Consider the following 15955-nt stretch of genomic DNA (forward strand, 5'->3'; position numbering starts at 1 on the left):
TAGTTAGACTGACACACTTGAGTTGCTGTACAAATAGTGCAGCATGTGCCTGCTTCTACAGGTTTGTCCAGCTTTTGTTGTACAGTTATACAATGTGTTTACGGCGCAGGTTCAAGGAGGACAGCAGACTGGCACACTTACTGTTACTGTATCGCTGGATTTGGATTTCACATGACATCACAACATTCTATAGGCCAGTACTATTGAAAGCTGCATTGCGTAACTTTTTCAGCGGAGGGCCTGTCTAATGCTTGTCTCTATGGAAATCTTACTGCTTTGTCTGGAATGTTTCACAGTATGGTATTAAACTTTTCTAGCGTCATGGAGATCAAACCAGGACAAGTTATGGGTCAGATCTGTTCAGAGAGAATTTTTGTTTTTGTTTATAATAGAAATACCTGTAATAACGAATAAATGCTAGATATATGTGTTTAATGTCATATCAAGGAACATTCCAGGCAGAGCAATAACATCTCCATGGAGTCAAGCAGGTGACGGACAGAAAAGTTTTGCAATTCACCTTTAAATCAGAAGGGGGCAGGTAAAATTAATATTGTCAGAATGCCTGTTTTTTTTTTTTTTAAGCTATAAACTACCTCTAATTGAATAAATATAATGTAGATCTGTTTAATATCGTTCTGTGGGACATTCCAGACAGAACAATTACATATGCATAGAAACAAGCAGGTGACAGAACCCCAACCTAAGTTACACAGTGTACCTTTAATACAGATGGCTCAGCTAAAATGAATATTGTTCAAATGCAGATTTTTCTTGTAATACAGCAAGTTCTTGGGTCTAGTCACTGATCATGTTCAACGTTCGTGCATTTACCTTTTGGAAATAGTGCTATGTTATCAACAGGAAAAGCTGTGTCAACATCATCACATTTTAGAATCTGAAAACCACCATTACACCACTCATAATGTTCAGGTTATTTACAGCCTTTTGCACTTCATGGTATTCTATAAAATGAAACAAATTTGATTACTACCTCTATTTGGGGCTACATGCGTGTGGAAAAAAACAGTGATTGTTCTGAGTATTTTGTGCTTAGATTTGCAGTATGTTTAAATAGTAGGATTTTGTTTCGAGTGCAAGTATAGGCAACTTCAGTAGTATTACCATTTGAGAAAAGACTGAAATATGAACTGCTAAATTAATACAAGAATCCTATAATTTTCAGAACGTGTATTTAGAGGTTTCAAATACTAGTACAATAAGTATTTTTTTAATAGAAGAAGGGACATTTTGTTCTTTGTAGAGGACATTCTATTATATAAACAATTCCGGCCTTTGTGCTTTGATAACTGTGCCAACTTTAATTTCGATTTGATTGCGATATATTGTGCAACTCTTCCACTATTGCTGTTTGAGAAATTTCTGTGCTGTACTGAGGGCTTTCACCGCCAGCTCGGCCGCTGTTTTCTTGGCCACATCATCAGACGTATAATACTCCCTACAATAGAAGCATTGCCAGACTGGACTGCACTAGACTGGAATGAACAACTCTGTCATAATGTGTTTAGGGTTCATGTCTGGGTGTTGGGTCTCGTCCTGATGGCAAATTAACTTTTCCTGCCTCGTGCATTTTCTCCAAATCTCGGACTACTTCAGTTTATTTTACAATTCCTAATACTAAAACTGCAACTACTACCACTGCTATTGTCACCACATTCACTCCAGAACTGCTGCCACAAATAATACAACTTAAAATGTAACGTGTAATCACTGCTGCCTTTTTACAATGTCACTTCAGTAAAGACAGTTTTTTTTTTCTGCTAAACTACACTACACTAAATACCACAGCTACATAGACCGCTACATAGTGTATGCAAGTTCCAAAGGAATTTCTGTCAATATTATCTTTTTGGCATAAAATAAGTGTTCTGTCTGGCACCTCTGATGTCTGTGTGTTGTAATAAACAGCACAGAAGTGAAGCTGCTGTGCAAATGCAAATGAGCGTTTCTGTCTGTCCACTCTCACCTCCGGAAAAAGACCACACGCCCACAGACCCACACTCAATGGGTCTCTCTCCAGTTCCACGCTCACATATTAATCTCAAGAGCATCACTTTATGGATAAATGCATTTTTTTATACCTTAAATGTGCATTGCAAAACTTTTCTAGTGGAGGATCCGTCACCTGCTTGACTCCGTGGAGATGCTATTGCTTTGCTTGGAATGTTCCATATTATGACATTAAACACATCTATCAAGCATTTAGTCATTATGGGTGTTTCTGTTGCTCAAAAACACAATACAAAATGCAAAAAATCTCTCTGTGAAGGGTTGCCACTCCACAGATCTGACCTGTAATGTAGCGTATAGTTGTCTCCCTTGAGATTAATAGGTTTAATCTCTTCTGTGGAACATTCTAGACAAGCAAGAACATCTCCATGAAGACAAGCAGGTGACTGACCACCAGAAAGTGTCACAGTGCACCTTTAATTGCTAAATTTTCCTCACAAAGTAAAAGAAAAAAACGTATAGGATCTATGCATGCCTGATATAAGAACAGTAAATCCTTAAAAATGAAGAAATGTTTATGTTAGGATGAAGTGATGTCAGCTGCGGGAGTTCTGCAGTTCCAATATTTGGTCATACAGGGATATGTTTGGCCCTTATACCAGTCTGCCCTCTTCTGGTGTGAAGCAGTACATGCAGCGTGATGTGACTATTTCCAGTGGTCTGAGATGATGATGCAAGTTTTTCCAAACATTACACACTAAATAAATGACCAGAGATATTAAAATTGTCCTGTTAAATTAGATTCTTTAGACTTGTCACAAATTCTCCAGACTAAATGATTCTATTGCGTTATTCATGGGCTTGATGCTATGGCAACCGTGGTCCGTGGTCATGACAATTAAGTAATTCAAATCAAAATAATATATCTTTTGAATAGGGAAAGGTCCTTCACAAAGTCCTTCAAATCAGGAAAGAATTTTTGTTTGAAATCCATTAATAGCGTAATTCCAGTGTACTTTAGGGCATTCCAGAGAAAGCATCTCCGTAGAAACAAGCAGGTGGCAGGCCCTCCACCAGAAAAGTTGCACAGTGCTCATTTAATAGTGGTTGTCATAGTGCCCTATGCTGTACCAAATGATTGTGTTTCTGTATGATTTTGTATACTGGACACTAAATCTGAGCTTTTTTCCCCCTTGTGCAGGTTCTTTTGCCCCCCTCCCTGTGTGTACCTAATGGGCAGCGGCTGGAAGAAAAAGAAGGAGCAGATGGAGCGTGACGGCTGCTCTGAACAAGAGTCCCAACCCTGTGCCTTCATAGGCATCGGCAACAGCGACCAGGAGATGCAGCAGCTCAATTTAGAGGGAAAGGTACTACTCACTTTAACTCTCTTTTATTACAGAGTTTAAATGACCTTACTGTTCTATTTTCTGATCTATGCTATAATGTTGTTTCCTCATCACAAACATACCTGGAGTTGTGTTTCGTTTCATTCACATATGTTTAATGCACATTTAAGCAGAGTTCTTCTCTCAAACCGAAACCACTCTGTTCTACTTTGTGATGTCATAGGGAAGTGCTCCACTGTGATTTTAAACTCTATACACTTTTGATAGAATCCTGTGGATGATTTCAGCCCTAGAATTGCCCAATTCTACTGAACTAAAGGTAAAAGGTAGCTGCTGACTTGAAGGTGGAACAAAGCATTATGAGATTTGCAGATGTAGACAGACTTATAATAAAGGATTAGTCAAACTCAAACAAAACACACCTCCTGGTATGTTTTTGATGAGGTAACAAAAGTTTAACATGGCTAAAAGCTCACAAGAATCAATTTTGCATAATTAAGTTTTGAGATCTGATTTTGTTGTTTGTGTTTTGTCCCAGAACTATTGCACAGCCAAAACCTTGTACATATCCGACTCCGACAAGAGAAAGCACTTCATGTTGTCTGTGAAAATGTTCTACGGCAACAGCGCAGACATTGGCGTCTTCCTCAGCAAGAGGATCAAAGTCATCTCCAAGCCCTCCAAAAAGAAGCAGTCCCTCAAGAATGCAGACCGTAAGTTAGGGGTGGGCGATATATCGATATTTTAAATATATCGAGATAGTTTTTAAACTCGATATGAATTCTGACATATCGTATATATCGATATAATGCTTATATTCAATTCTGATTTCGCCGCTTCACTTGTTTGTCTTCTCTCTCGTCACCTCCGCGCGCCCCCGCCTCCCTGATTTTGTTCGCTCGTGTCTCCTTCACTCGTCACTACCGCCCTGAACGCCGAAAGTTGGTGCCAGTGAAAAACTTCAAGCACCACGAACCTTTTCCACCATTTACAGACAAGAACATCAGCAGCACATCCTCATATTCCACCGAGTCGCGTCCTTTAGCCCGAAAGAAGCTAAACGAGCTGAGCTGCACGAGAAGTGCTGTTTATGCAAATGAGCCATGCACTTAAGTTTCGTTTCTGTAAAATGTAAACGCACGTGCGCAAAACTGCATTAAACACATTATTATCGCAAACGGGCTGATGTGGCTCTAGAGTCGTTATGCTTTATATATTGTAAAGTTTAGCAATGTAAAGTTTATTTATGCAGAATATTTAAATTAATAATCTGCTGCAGTGTCACTTGTTGTTGTGTTTGGAAACGTTGGGTTTGATCTGCAGTGGATTGTGAGATTAAACCTCAGAGCTCCTTACTGCTGGATAATAACATGGATCTATTGAAATAAGGAACATCCTGAGCTTCTTCTGCTAAATGAGCTCATGGTTATGATTATGGTCTGGATAACAGTTAATGCAAAGATGAACTTGTGTTGAGTTGTTTTATTTATGAATGAAAAGAAGAAAATATGTATTATTTCTTTTATTTTACAGTTAAATTATTATTTATGTAATTAGGGTTTTTTGTAATCTTAAATGTTAAACTGTCGACCTCTTACACTTCAATTTAAAAAAAAGGACCTTGTGGAATTTGACAGATTTGTTTTTGCAGTTTATAGTTTTAGGGGGTTATTTTTTCTTGAACATATATCGAGATATATATCGTATATCGAGATATAGCAAAATATATCGAGATATATTTTTTGATCCATATCGCCCAGCCCTACCGTAAGTTACCATCCATCCATTACTGTACATGGTAATGATAATATCACTCCTATCATGACAATACAGTTTTCAACTTGGACATCAAAAATCACATACTTAGCGATACTAACACTAGAAACTATACTCATTTGAACAGGTATTGATACTAAAAAAGTCATAAGATAGAAATTAACCTGCTGAACCTTTAGAATGATCCTTTAGAACATTTAGAATGACCTTGAGCTGCATCAGAACGAGTAAGAGCAGATAGACATATGTCCATGGACCCCTATGGAACCTACCTGGACTACTGTAGGATTACACAGATATAAAACCTCATGATAGTAATAAGATAATAAAGTACTATTATTTAATGTAGAAAATTATTCTATTGCCTACATTGTGTTTTTATTATCATTGTGACACTGGAATCAGTATTGAGCATCGAGCCTATTCTCTAGAATCAAAGTGAGTTTGAATGAATTTGGTATCGCCAAAACAAATGTCAGAATGTCATCAAATCTACTCTAAACTGAACACTAGTGTATATTGTTTACTACGCTTGAAAAATTCTGTAAACATGAAATTGGAAATGCATGTGGGGTTTTGAGCTCTTCTGAGTAAATCATTATAACAAAGATAATTCAGATTAACTTCAAACACATCAAAAGGCCTGTCGTGACTTCTGTCTCTTCCAAACTGCTTGCTGACATTTCTGACTCCTGACCGTTTTGAAGACCAGTGCCTAAACAAAACCAAACATGCAACCGAATTCACCTCAATATGAAAATTGTGACGCATGTCTTTATATTGCATTTTCTCTTATGCCCACCAGAGGACACTGTAGCCTATGTGCTCACTGACAAGGTTGTGTCCATGGATCTGTTAAAATAACTAGAGATTTCAGTGCTGATCATGACCGCTCTTTTTCATGACATTAAAATCACAACAGAAAGTTCTTAAAACACAACTCATCATAAAATTAACATTAAAAGATGAGTGCAGAATAAAAACATTTCAGTCATACGTATTGTATGTGCAGCCAAACAGATATTAGCTGTTTTGAGCCTAGACAAAATAATTCCTTTCTCACATCTTCAGAAAGACTGTTCCAGATTTTAACCTCTTAGAAATGAAATGCTGACTCCCCATGTTTAGTCCTGATGTGTAAATTACATTGTTCTTGTTTGTCCTCTTGACAGTGTGCATCGCATCAGGGACTAAAGTGGCACTGTTTAACCGTCTGCGCTCCCAGACCGTCAGCACGCGCTATCTGCACGTCGAGGGCGGGAACTTCCACGCCAGCTCACAGCAGTGGGGCGCCTTTTACATCCATCTATGTAAGTCCACAAGTGCTCACATGTGTCGTTTAGTAGTTCAGAAGTGGTACTGTTTTAACTAAACACCTTCCAAATTCTTCCAACAACCACAAAATAGAGCTGCTAAATGGAGCAGTATGATTGGTCCAATAGGTCTCCACATTTCAAACTCCGCCCACCTGGCTGTTTTAGAACAGTTTTTGTGATGTCACCAAGCACTTAAAATTGCATTGGCTGCTGGAGCCTGCACACACCCATTTTTATACATTTTTTACCACAAAGTTGCAAATATAAGTAGTTTGCTTAATCTGTGTCCTTTGTTGTTGCAGTGGATGACGAGGAGTCTGAGGGGGAGGAGTTCACTGTGAGAGACGGTTACATCCACTATGGACAGACAGTCAAGCTCGTGTGCTCTGTCACCGGCATGGCCCTGCCCAGACTGGTAAATACAGGGCAATGTTGTGGGATATGGTATTGTCTCTTGAATGGAAAGATGACGTGTCCTGTTATGTCCTGTAACATAATAAGCAAATAATATTTCATTTTAAACACCGTATCCGTGTTTCTTTTGAGTGTGTTTCACATTATTAAATCATTCCCGAGGTACATATGAGGCAAAGTGTGCATGTCAGCGCATTTGAGCGTGATTGTAGCGATAAGTGCGTGCTGCTGCGGACTGATCACGGCCCGTTGGAGACATGAAACATGAGTCATGAAATACTTGCCCTGGGTCGCAGATAGACAAACAGGGGGGAAAGGAAGCCACAGAAGAATGTTTACTTTTTATTTAGACAGTGCAGTGTCTGCACAGATACCTGCGCATCTGTCTGCAGAGGGCAGCTTGAGCGTGCGCGGTATGAGCCATTTACACACTAGCCAAAACAAATCAGTAACACCAACTCTATTCATGATGTTTAAGACGATGTCAGCTCCCATTGAGTGCTGCAAGCAGTAGTCTACGGTCTGTTTCTTTACTTAAATCATTTTAGATAACTATTGCGTTTTAAAATGTGTAAATAATAACAGAATGACCCATGGGTGTTGTACATTTGAACTATATAGCAGGCTCAAACACAATATTTGATCTTTAAGAAAAACAATTTGAAGTTTGAGTGGTTTTGCCTTATTCCATGTTACTACTTTCTCAGATCATCCGTAAAGTGGACAAGCAGACGGCGTTGCTGGATGCCGATGACCCTGTCTCCCAGCTCCACAAGTGTGCCTTCTACCTGAAGGACACCGAGCGCATGTACCTGTGCCTTTCCCAAGAAAGGATCATCCAGTTTCAAGTCCGTGTCTCAGCTTAAAGTACATTTATCTAAATGTATACTGCTGTTTTGTCTTAACTGTTTCTTGTTTTCTTCAGGCCACTCCATGCCCAAAGGAACCAAACAAGGAGATGATCAACGATGGCGCCTCCTGGACAATCATCAGCACGGATAAAGCTGAATACACTTTCTATGAGGGAATGGGCCCAGTCCACTCTCCTGTCACCCCTGTGCCTGTGGTGGAAAGCTTACAGGTACAACACAGATTTACCTTTGCATGAAAATAATAATTATAATACTCATTCAGTGCGCTAACCCAAGTGTGTCTTGTTTTCAGCTAAATGGTGGTGGGGATGTAGCCATGCTGGAGCTGACAGGGCAGAACTTCACTCCACAACTCCGGGTTTGGTTTGGAGACGTTGAGGCAGAGACGATGTACAGGTGAGCCCTCTGTCCTCTCCTGTCCCTTCACTGTGAACTGTCAAAGCCCCAAGACATTGTCAAAAGTCATGGTCCCACCAGCTGAAAGTCTCAGTTGTTATTTACATATGTATAACCATATTTTAGTTAAAGGTGCACTATGCAACTTTTTGATTGTTTGGTCTGTAACCTGCTTGTTTCTATGGATATGTCATTGTTCTGCCTGGAATGTTCCACAGTACGATATCAAACAGGTCTGCCTTACAATTATTCAGTTACAGATGGTTTTATAGCTCAAAAATACATAGAAAAACAGGCATTCTGACTGTGAGCGGTGTTGCCTCTCCACAGATCTGACTTGTAACTTGGTCAGACAGAAAGGTTTAACACTGCACTGTGAAACATTCTAGACAAAGCAATAACCTCTCTATGGAGGCAACAGATCCTCCACCTAAAAGTTACAGAATGCACCTTTATATAAAAATAGTAGCAGCCCAACAGTACATTTGAGCAATTTAAGATGTATTTATTTGCTGATCCCATAACTGACGCTTCACTGTTCCTTACAGGTGTGCGGAGAGCATGCTGTGTGTGGTGCCTGACATCTCTGCGTTCCGTGAGGGCTGGCGCTGGGTGAGGCAGCCCGTGCAGGTGCCTGTCACTCTGGTGAGGAACGACGGCATCATCTACTCCACCACACTCACCTTCACCTACACCCCAGAGCCAGGGCCCCGACCACATTGCAGCGCCGCAGGGGCCATACTGCGCGCGGGCAACTCCAGCCTCCTGAACAACAGCAGCCAGGACCCCCCTAATGTGTACGGCCCTGCTGGTACCAACCCCGGGGTCACATCCACCTCCTCCACCGCTGCAGCTGTGGTCTCCTAACGCACAACTCGGCACACACAGACTGCAAAGGACTTACAGACTCCCTCAAAGTGCTGAATTTTTGGATGCAAAGAAAAGGTGGGGCAGTGGAGCAGGAGGGGGCGAAAGAATCCCACTCCTGCCCGTCCACTTCCTGTTGGAGGCGGGCTCAGAGCACCAGCACCTTTTATAGCTGTGAGAACATCTGCCGCCAAATACATCCCACATGTTGGGAACGCCGCTTTAGCCCCGCCTACCACTTGTTTTATACTGTTCCCATTGTGGTTTCCCAAGCAGGTGGATGTGATGTTGTCAGATGCAGAGGGACACACAAATGTGCCGATTGCATAGTTTTTATGGACCAAGGATCTTGTATAAGCTTTAGTAAAGGTACATTTTTCTCCATACCTTTTTGTATTAAACATATAGTACACTTTTGTTACCAAATAGTTTCTACTCTTCCTCTGAGCTCGGGCGCTGTTCCCTGGTCCAGAATCCCAGCCTGTATTTTATGTGAACTTCCAAACGCCTGCTCCCCCAGTGCTCAGAAGTTCACTTTTCTTTTTGATACTCTCTTCTTCTGTTGGGAAATCTCAAGTCTTGGTTGTGTATTTACATAAGCGAAGGTTGTTTTGTTTGTTTTATAATTGGGGAATAACCTCAGAGGGCCTATTTTTATCATTGGTTTTTATGAAGTCTTTAAAAGAAAAGCTTTAAGCAATGCCTCTGCCTTGCCTGCAATACTATTACATGGCTATGTCTCTTAAAGTACTGTCCATCTGACAGGAGCCATAGCAGAACCTAGAACAAGACTTCCATGGTTACGAGACATGTTCAAACTAATGTAATAAGTAGTCATTGACTCAAACTAGCCTTAGTACTGTATATTGACTGTGTACACAGTGGACCCAATCACATATCTAATGGCCTGTATCTGTCGCTCTGTTGGTCACTGTACAAGTATCAGTAACATGGAGGACTGTGGTGGCGCTCTCACTGCACCTGCAGGGGGCGCTCTCGCTGCACCTGCAGGGGGTCTTCCAGTGTGCTCCGCTTCAGACACTCTTCTCCAAAGTGGGGTGTGATGAACAGACACTTTTCAATTTGATGTGGCCTTACCGATAACTTCAATTTCCAAATGTGTCACCTTCTCTCTGCTGTTTACTCACCGTGGAAGAACCTGTGCGTAGCACAGACACGCTGTGGCCTGGCCTCTTCTCAGCTGTTGTGCCGAGCAGCCTTCTCTTCAGTGTAAAGTCAAACCTGTTTTTATGACCATGCGGTGCGCAGCACCTTCACTTTGGTACAGTATCTGTGAGTCAGCCTTCTAGCCTTTACAAAGCTCCTGTGGTTTTCTCTTTGCTCAAACTTACACTATATGTACATGTAAAGTCACTGTTCCGTAGTTGCACTCACAGCACCTCCTGTTGGAGTTAAAAGCCTTCTAACTGTATTGTTGAATATTGCATTTCCAACAGCAATACTGTACAGGTCATTTGTGTTTCATTGTTTGTCCGCCTGAGCACTAGTTCACCAGCCAGCAAATATAAATATAAAATATATATATGTATGTGTGCGTATGCGTGTGTCTTGCATAGTTGCTGTAATGGAAAATTGAGTCAGACTCGCTCCATTTCAAAGTGTGAATCCCAAAAACAAACTTGAGACTTGTGTCTTCCACCAGAACCTAAATGTCTGCTCCAGGCAAACACACATTCAGAGGCAATACATACACGTCCACAGTATTAAGTCCATCTGAGTCCAACTCCACAGGACGAGGTCTGCTGTCACTTGAATGTCTGTTTAATGAAGTCCTTCAATATGTCAAACCAAGCCTTGAAATAAGAGAAAGAACAAACTGGATTTGCTTGTAAAAAGAAAGTCAGATTAAGTTATGCCCCACATGTCAATTATTAATGTTATATGTTTTATATTGTATATTTTTTAAATTATTGGTACTCCCTTGTCCCTTTGTCTTATGTCACAAAGAAGTGCATTATGGCCCTTGCTGCCTGTTTGGCCTGGGAGTGCAGTGAGTCCACCACTCCAGACGGTGCTGCAGCTCCAGTGTAGCATCCTGAAACATAAAGTCTTCTTCACGTTGCCCTTTTACGAGGCCAACTATTTGAACCCTTTACTCTGCACACGGTCTCCAAATCTTAAACAAACTTGTTTCTTTTGTTTCATTTAAACTCAATTTGACCACTTCCCCTCCACCTTCAGTAACTGTTGTTTACATGTGGAGCAGTGTTTCCCCATTCTTCACACTTGTTTCGGACACATGGTTACATTGGCTCTCCGGGGGGCGATGCGTATGAGTGCGTTGTCCTGACAATCTGAGCTGGTTTACAGTTTGAACTAAAGGAATTTCTGTAACTCTTTATAATAACTACACTTTAATAAGCTAGTAATGGCATGAACACAAACTTTATTCATAGAAATTACTGAAAGGTCCTGTATTGGACAAAATTGACACTTGTGAGCTTTTAGTTATGTTACCTCAGAAACACACCTGAAGTTGTGTTTAGTTTCATTCACATGTTTGAGTAACACATTATTATTAATTTGTCTCTAAATGTCTAAACCTCAAAATACCCTGTTCCACCTTGTGATGTCATGTAGTGGTAGTTTTCAAGTTAACAATTACCTTTTGTTCAGTAGCGATGGGTAATTCCGGGGCTGAAATCATCCAAATGATTCCAGTGAACATGTATCCAGTTTAAAAACACAGTGGAGTATTTCCTGTATTGCCACGTTACATCACAAGGTGAACCAGAGTGTTTGAGTGTTGTCTGTTCGAGAGAAGAAGCCCAAATATGCAGGGTTTGTCTGTTACACGTGTGAATGAAACAAAACACAACTCCAGGGATGTTTTTGAGGAAACATTATAAAATATCATAATATGGGCCATTTAATTACTAGCTGCCTCCAACTTCAAACTTCTTTATTAAATAGTTACTAATTATGAATCATTTTAATAAACAATTTGCCCGTGCTATACTGAGCCTAAATAAACTGTAATTATTATGAAGTAGTACCGAAATGTTCTGTTTAAAAAGGGGTGATGATGTTACATGCCTTTTTGCTGTATTCTTCACACACTTACCGCTTCTCTCTCTCTCCACGCGTTTATCATGTACTCTACTTCCGAAAGCAGCTGTTCATTTGTGTTATTGTTTATTTTTAATGAGCTCTGAACAATGTATGTATCCTCTAATATGCCAAATGTCTTTTTATAATGTAGTTTTCATGCACTGCTAAACAAAACAGGGCAGAGTGAGTGGCAGCTTTAAACTATTAAAAAAACTAAAGAGTGTGGAGTCCTTTTGTCGCACTCAGCCTTATACTTCTCCTTAAAGACTTTCATGGCTGTTTGCACTAGACGCTACCATTAACTTCTTTCCAGACTTTTCAACAATACTTTCATGTGTACATTTGGAATATTCTCGCTTATTTCCTATACTTCCGATACTGTCTTCTTGCATAGCTTGGATTCACTTTTTTCCATGTTCCGGCTCGTCACTTCTTCCTACACTCACTGTAATAATGTATTGAACTAGTAAAGTGGTGCGCCGAGGTGTCGTTGTGGTAGATATGCTCAAAAGGGTTGCTGATGGTAGAAACCTGTGCCGTTTGTTAACATTTAGCAATAAATAAACAAAAGGGGACTCTTTTTTTTTTTTTTTTTTATAACATTAGTTTGTTTTTGTACATATTGCAGCTCCAGACCATGCTCAAATCTGTATGTCATTAAAAGAAGAAAAAAATGAGAAAAAACTTGCAATATTGGCATAAAAATGAGAATAAAAACGTGATATAAAATGTTAACCGTGTATTGTTTTTAATGAGTATTTACATTTACACAATTTTGCACACAATTCCAGGTAAACTTCATTTGAGTATTTTAAAGGGATAGGACAGTCACGAGTTTTCGATAAGAGCGACTGTAGCTTGATCGGTAAGAGCGTTTGTCCACTGATCTGAAGGTTGGCTTGTGTGATTCCAGCTCCCACAGATGAATGCTGTCGTTGTGTCCTTGGGCAAGACACTTAACCCACCTTGCCCCCAGTGTCTGTATTCTGAAGAATGTGTGTGTGTGTGTGTGTGTGTGAATGGGTGAGTGGGTCCTTGATGCAAAGTGCCTTGAAAGTGGAAAAGCGCCATATAAAAATGCAACCATTTACCGTAAGGCCAAAGATCTTTTTCTGAACACTTTGTAAATCTGGCGCACAATGTAATTTTTCAGGTGGATAGACCGCCACCGGCTTGTCGCTATGGAGAGACAAGTATACAGATATGCAAAAGTAAATTATGCGACTTTTAAGACATCCAGGAATACGATATCAGCAAGTTAAATGAAACACAAAACTGGACAACATTTTGTTTTGTTGTTGTCCCGTGTATACCTGAAGTTGTATTTTACTAAATTTATGTTAATCCATTAATGCAAAGTTGTCATCTCTGAGCACTAAAAAATGCTCTGCTTGCATTCTGCTCAGATTGTTGCATCACAGGTAAAAATTCAGGTTTCTTCTGTTCAGTTTTTAAGCCTATGAATTTGGACTATGAACACACAAGTCCATAATCAATTTAATTTAGTTTATTTTCTCATTGTTCATTCCCATTGCTGACAGCAGAGGGAGCTCCTACTCCTAGGTTTAGTTTTGTAGTGTGTTTCGTAGACATTTTTAAGATAGACAATGTGAAATTCTTATGAATCTTAAAAGCCTATTTAAAAGTGAATTAAAGCTACAAGAATGTGTTTTTTAATGACCTACTGCAAATGGTTCAAAATCACATCTGTGGCAATTAAAGTTTGTGTTTTTCAAGGTATTTTTGAGCTATGAAAACATGCCATTGAATAAAAAACAGACAAATTATGTTAATGCTCATTAGCCTTCATTTAGACAGCCAGGTTCTAGTACCAAGTCTATACAATATACCAGAATAAAGGTCTTGGAGGAGCTCTTGGCTGTTATATTTTTATCAACCCCCTTACTTTGAATTGCTCCTGTTTCCTTTCCAAACAAAAAAAAAAAAAGAACATCTATTTCACAAATATAACACATTAATGTACTATCCCTTTAAAAGTTCACAGAGGCACACACTAGATCCAAGGAATTGGTAAATATACTGTATATTAAGGCTATATACCTGTACTAACACAAATCCATTAAGACGTATACAAAAAGCTTTAAAATGGCTGCTATTGTTTTACATTCAAGGCGAGATGACATGAGCTTAGCGTCCGCAGTCATCTCAGTTTTATTCCATATTGCCTGCAGGTTTAATACATAGAAATAGGCACATGCACAAACTGTATAGAAGAATCCATTGAACACATTAAAATAAAACAATTTTCACCAAGTAAGAAAATAAAAAAAAACATAGCTGCTACATTTATGCTGCTATTTTAAACTCCAGTAAATGGAAATTGGATGGTAATGCCGAGAATTTGCTTTTTGAAACAGAGCGTGCAGGTGGTGTGAGTCCCACAAGATAAGGTGACTTAAATTTCCCGTAACAGAAAGTGGACAAACACATAAGGTCAAGGACGACTGCTGAACTCCAGATGCACTTGTTCTGAAGTGAGTAATGGAAAGAGGGATGACCAAATGCCTTCAGGAAACATGACTTCAGACTTACTCTATAACATTTGACACTGGGCCCCTCCATGCTCAAACGTGATCTTTCATCCAGGATTACAGTATATAAGCTTTGTGTAATCAATAATAATTTAAAGAAACATTTTTAAAGACTTTTTGCGCTTTGAAAGTCCTATATTAAACAAAACTGACTCTTTGAGCTTTTAGTCGTGTTATAATGTTGTTACCTCATCAAAAACATAACCAAAGTAGTGTTTTGTTTCATTTACACATGTTTGAGTTCAATGAGGTTCATTTGGTCTTTTGATAATTTATGTTATTAGATTCTTTTTTCAGACCAAGAGTTTGTTTTCATACCTGACAATTTTGACTGCTCACTAGTGGCCTTCCTCAGAGTGGTCATGTGATGTTGCGACAGAATGCGAGAAGGAAACAGCAAAGGCATGCACACAAGCAACAAAACACAAAGCAGAACAGGAACAACTCAAATCGGCCATTTCTGACCACTGTAAAAGAGAGAACCACATTATGGACTGAGACAGAGCAAACATCAAGACAGAGGATAACAAAACCTGCTGCTGGATTAAAGAGGCAATCGAAATACGGAAACATGCTCACGGGACTATAAACCAGGACGAGGGGGATTTTTTACTCTCACACACCTGGGATACTGTCCTGAGGAAGTCGGACTGCAGGTAGCGCTATCTTCCTACCTCCACCGGTAGGAAGAGAGCGACAAAACCTGTATAAATCAGCTGACCGCACACATCACAGCAACATCACGTGACCACTCTGAGGAAGACCGTTAGTGAGCAGTCGACACTGTCAGGTATGAAAACAAACTCTTGGTCTGAAAAAAGAACCTAATAACTTACACATGTTTGAGTTACATGATCCATGCCACCTTGTGATGTCATGAAATGGTTTTTCAGTTAACACTTACCTTTTACCTTTAGTTCAGTGGAGATTGGCAATTCCAGGGCTGAAATTATCCAAATGATTCTAGTGAAGGTGTATGGAATTTAAAAACACAGTGGGGCACTTCATGTATTATAACATCACAAGGTGGAAATTAGTGTTTTCTGTTTGAGAGAAGTTAGTATGTTTCTGGAATCAGCCCCAGAGTCAGCCTCAAATAATTATAAGGTTAAACTTGATGTTTATGTTTGGGCTTTCAAATATATAACCCTCTTAGAGTTATATAAGCCATTTCCTCCATCTGAGATCATGACGGCATCAGACTCTGAAATGTGAATGTAACCTATAAGTATTATATGTTAATTTGACTAGTTGTGATCAAAATTTAAACATATGTTTATTATTAACATGTAATATTTATTTTATTTGATGTATTTCATGTATTTAAGAATATAGAAATGTCTCTGATTAAGTAAGTAAATATCTCATGGACC

General features: G+C 39.5%; 1 protein-coding gene across 1 annotated transcript in view; it reads left to right on the forward strand.

Moving 5' to 3' along the window:
- Positions 1 to 12765, forward strand: part of rbpjb (recombination signal binding protein for immunoglobulin kappa J region b) — a 56721-nt gene extending 43956 nt beyond the window's left edge. The window contains exons 4-11 of the mRNA XM_020937781.2: positions 3173 to 3338; positions 3856 to 4030; positions 6266 to 6403; positions 6712 to 6824; positions 7531 to 7671; positions 7749 to 7904; positions 7988 to 8091; positions 8640 to 12765. Of these exons, the coding sequence (XP_020793440.1) occupies positions 3173 to 3338; positions 3856 to 4030; positions 6266 to 6403; positions 6712 to 6824; positions 7531 to 7671; positions 7749 to 7904; positions 7988 to 8091; positions 8640 to 8958 (1312 nt within the window). The 3' untranslated portion in view covers positions 8959 to 12765. The remainder of the gene's footprint in view (positions 1 to 3172; positions 3339 to 3855; positions 4031 to 6265; positions 6404 to 6711; positions 6825 to 7530; positions 7672 to 7748; positions 7905 to 7987; positions 8092 to 8639) is intronic.
- Positions 12766 to 15955: the final 3190 nt, after the last annotated feature.

This window comes from Boleophthalmus pectinirostris, unplaced genomic scaffold, assembly GCF_026225935.1.
Source record: "Boleophthalmus pectinirostris isolate CB_2022bp ecotype Guang Dong unplaced genomic scaffold, ASM2622593v1 HiC_scaffold_20, whole genome shotgun sequence".
Classification (NCBI taxonomy): domain Eukaryota; kingdom Metazoa; phylum Chordata; class Actinopteri; order Gobiiformes; family Gobiidae; genus Boleophthalmus; species Boleophthalmus pectinirostris.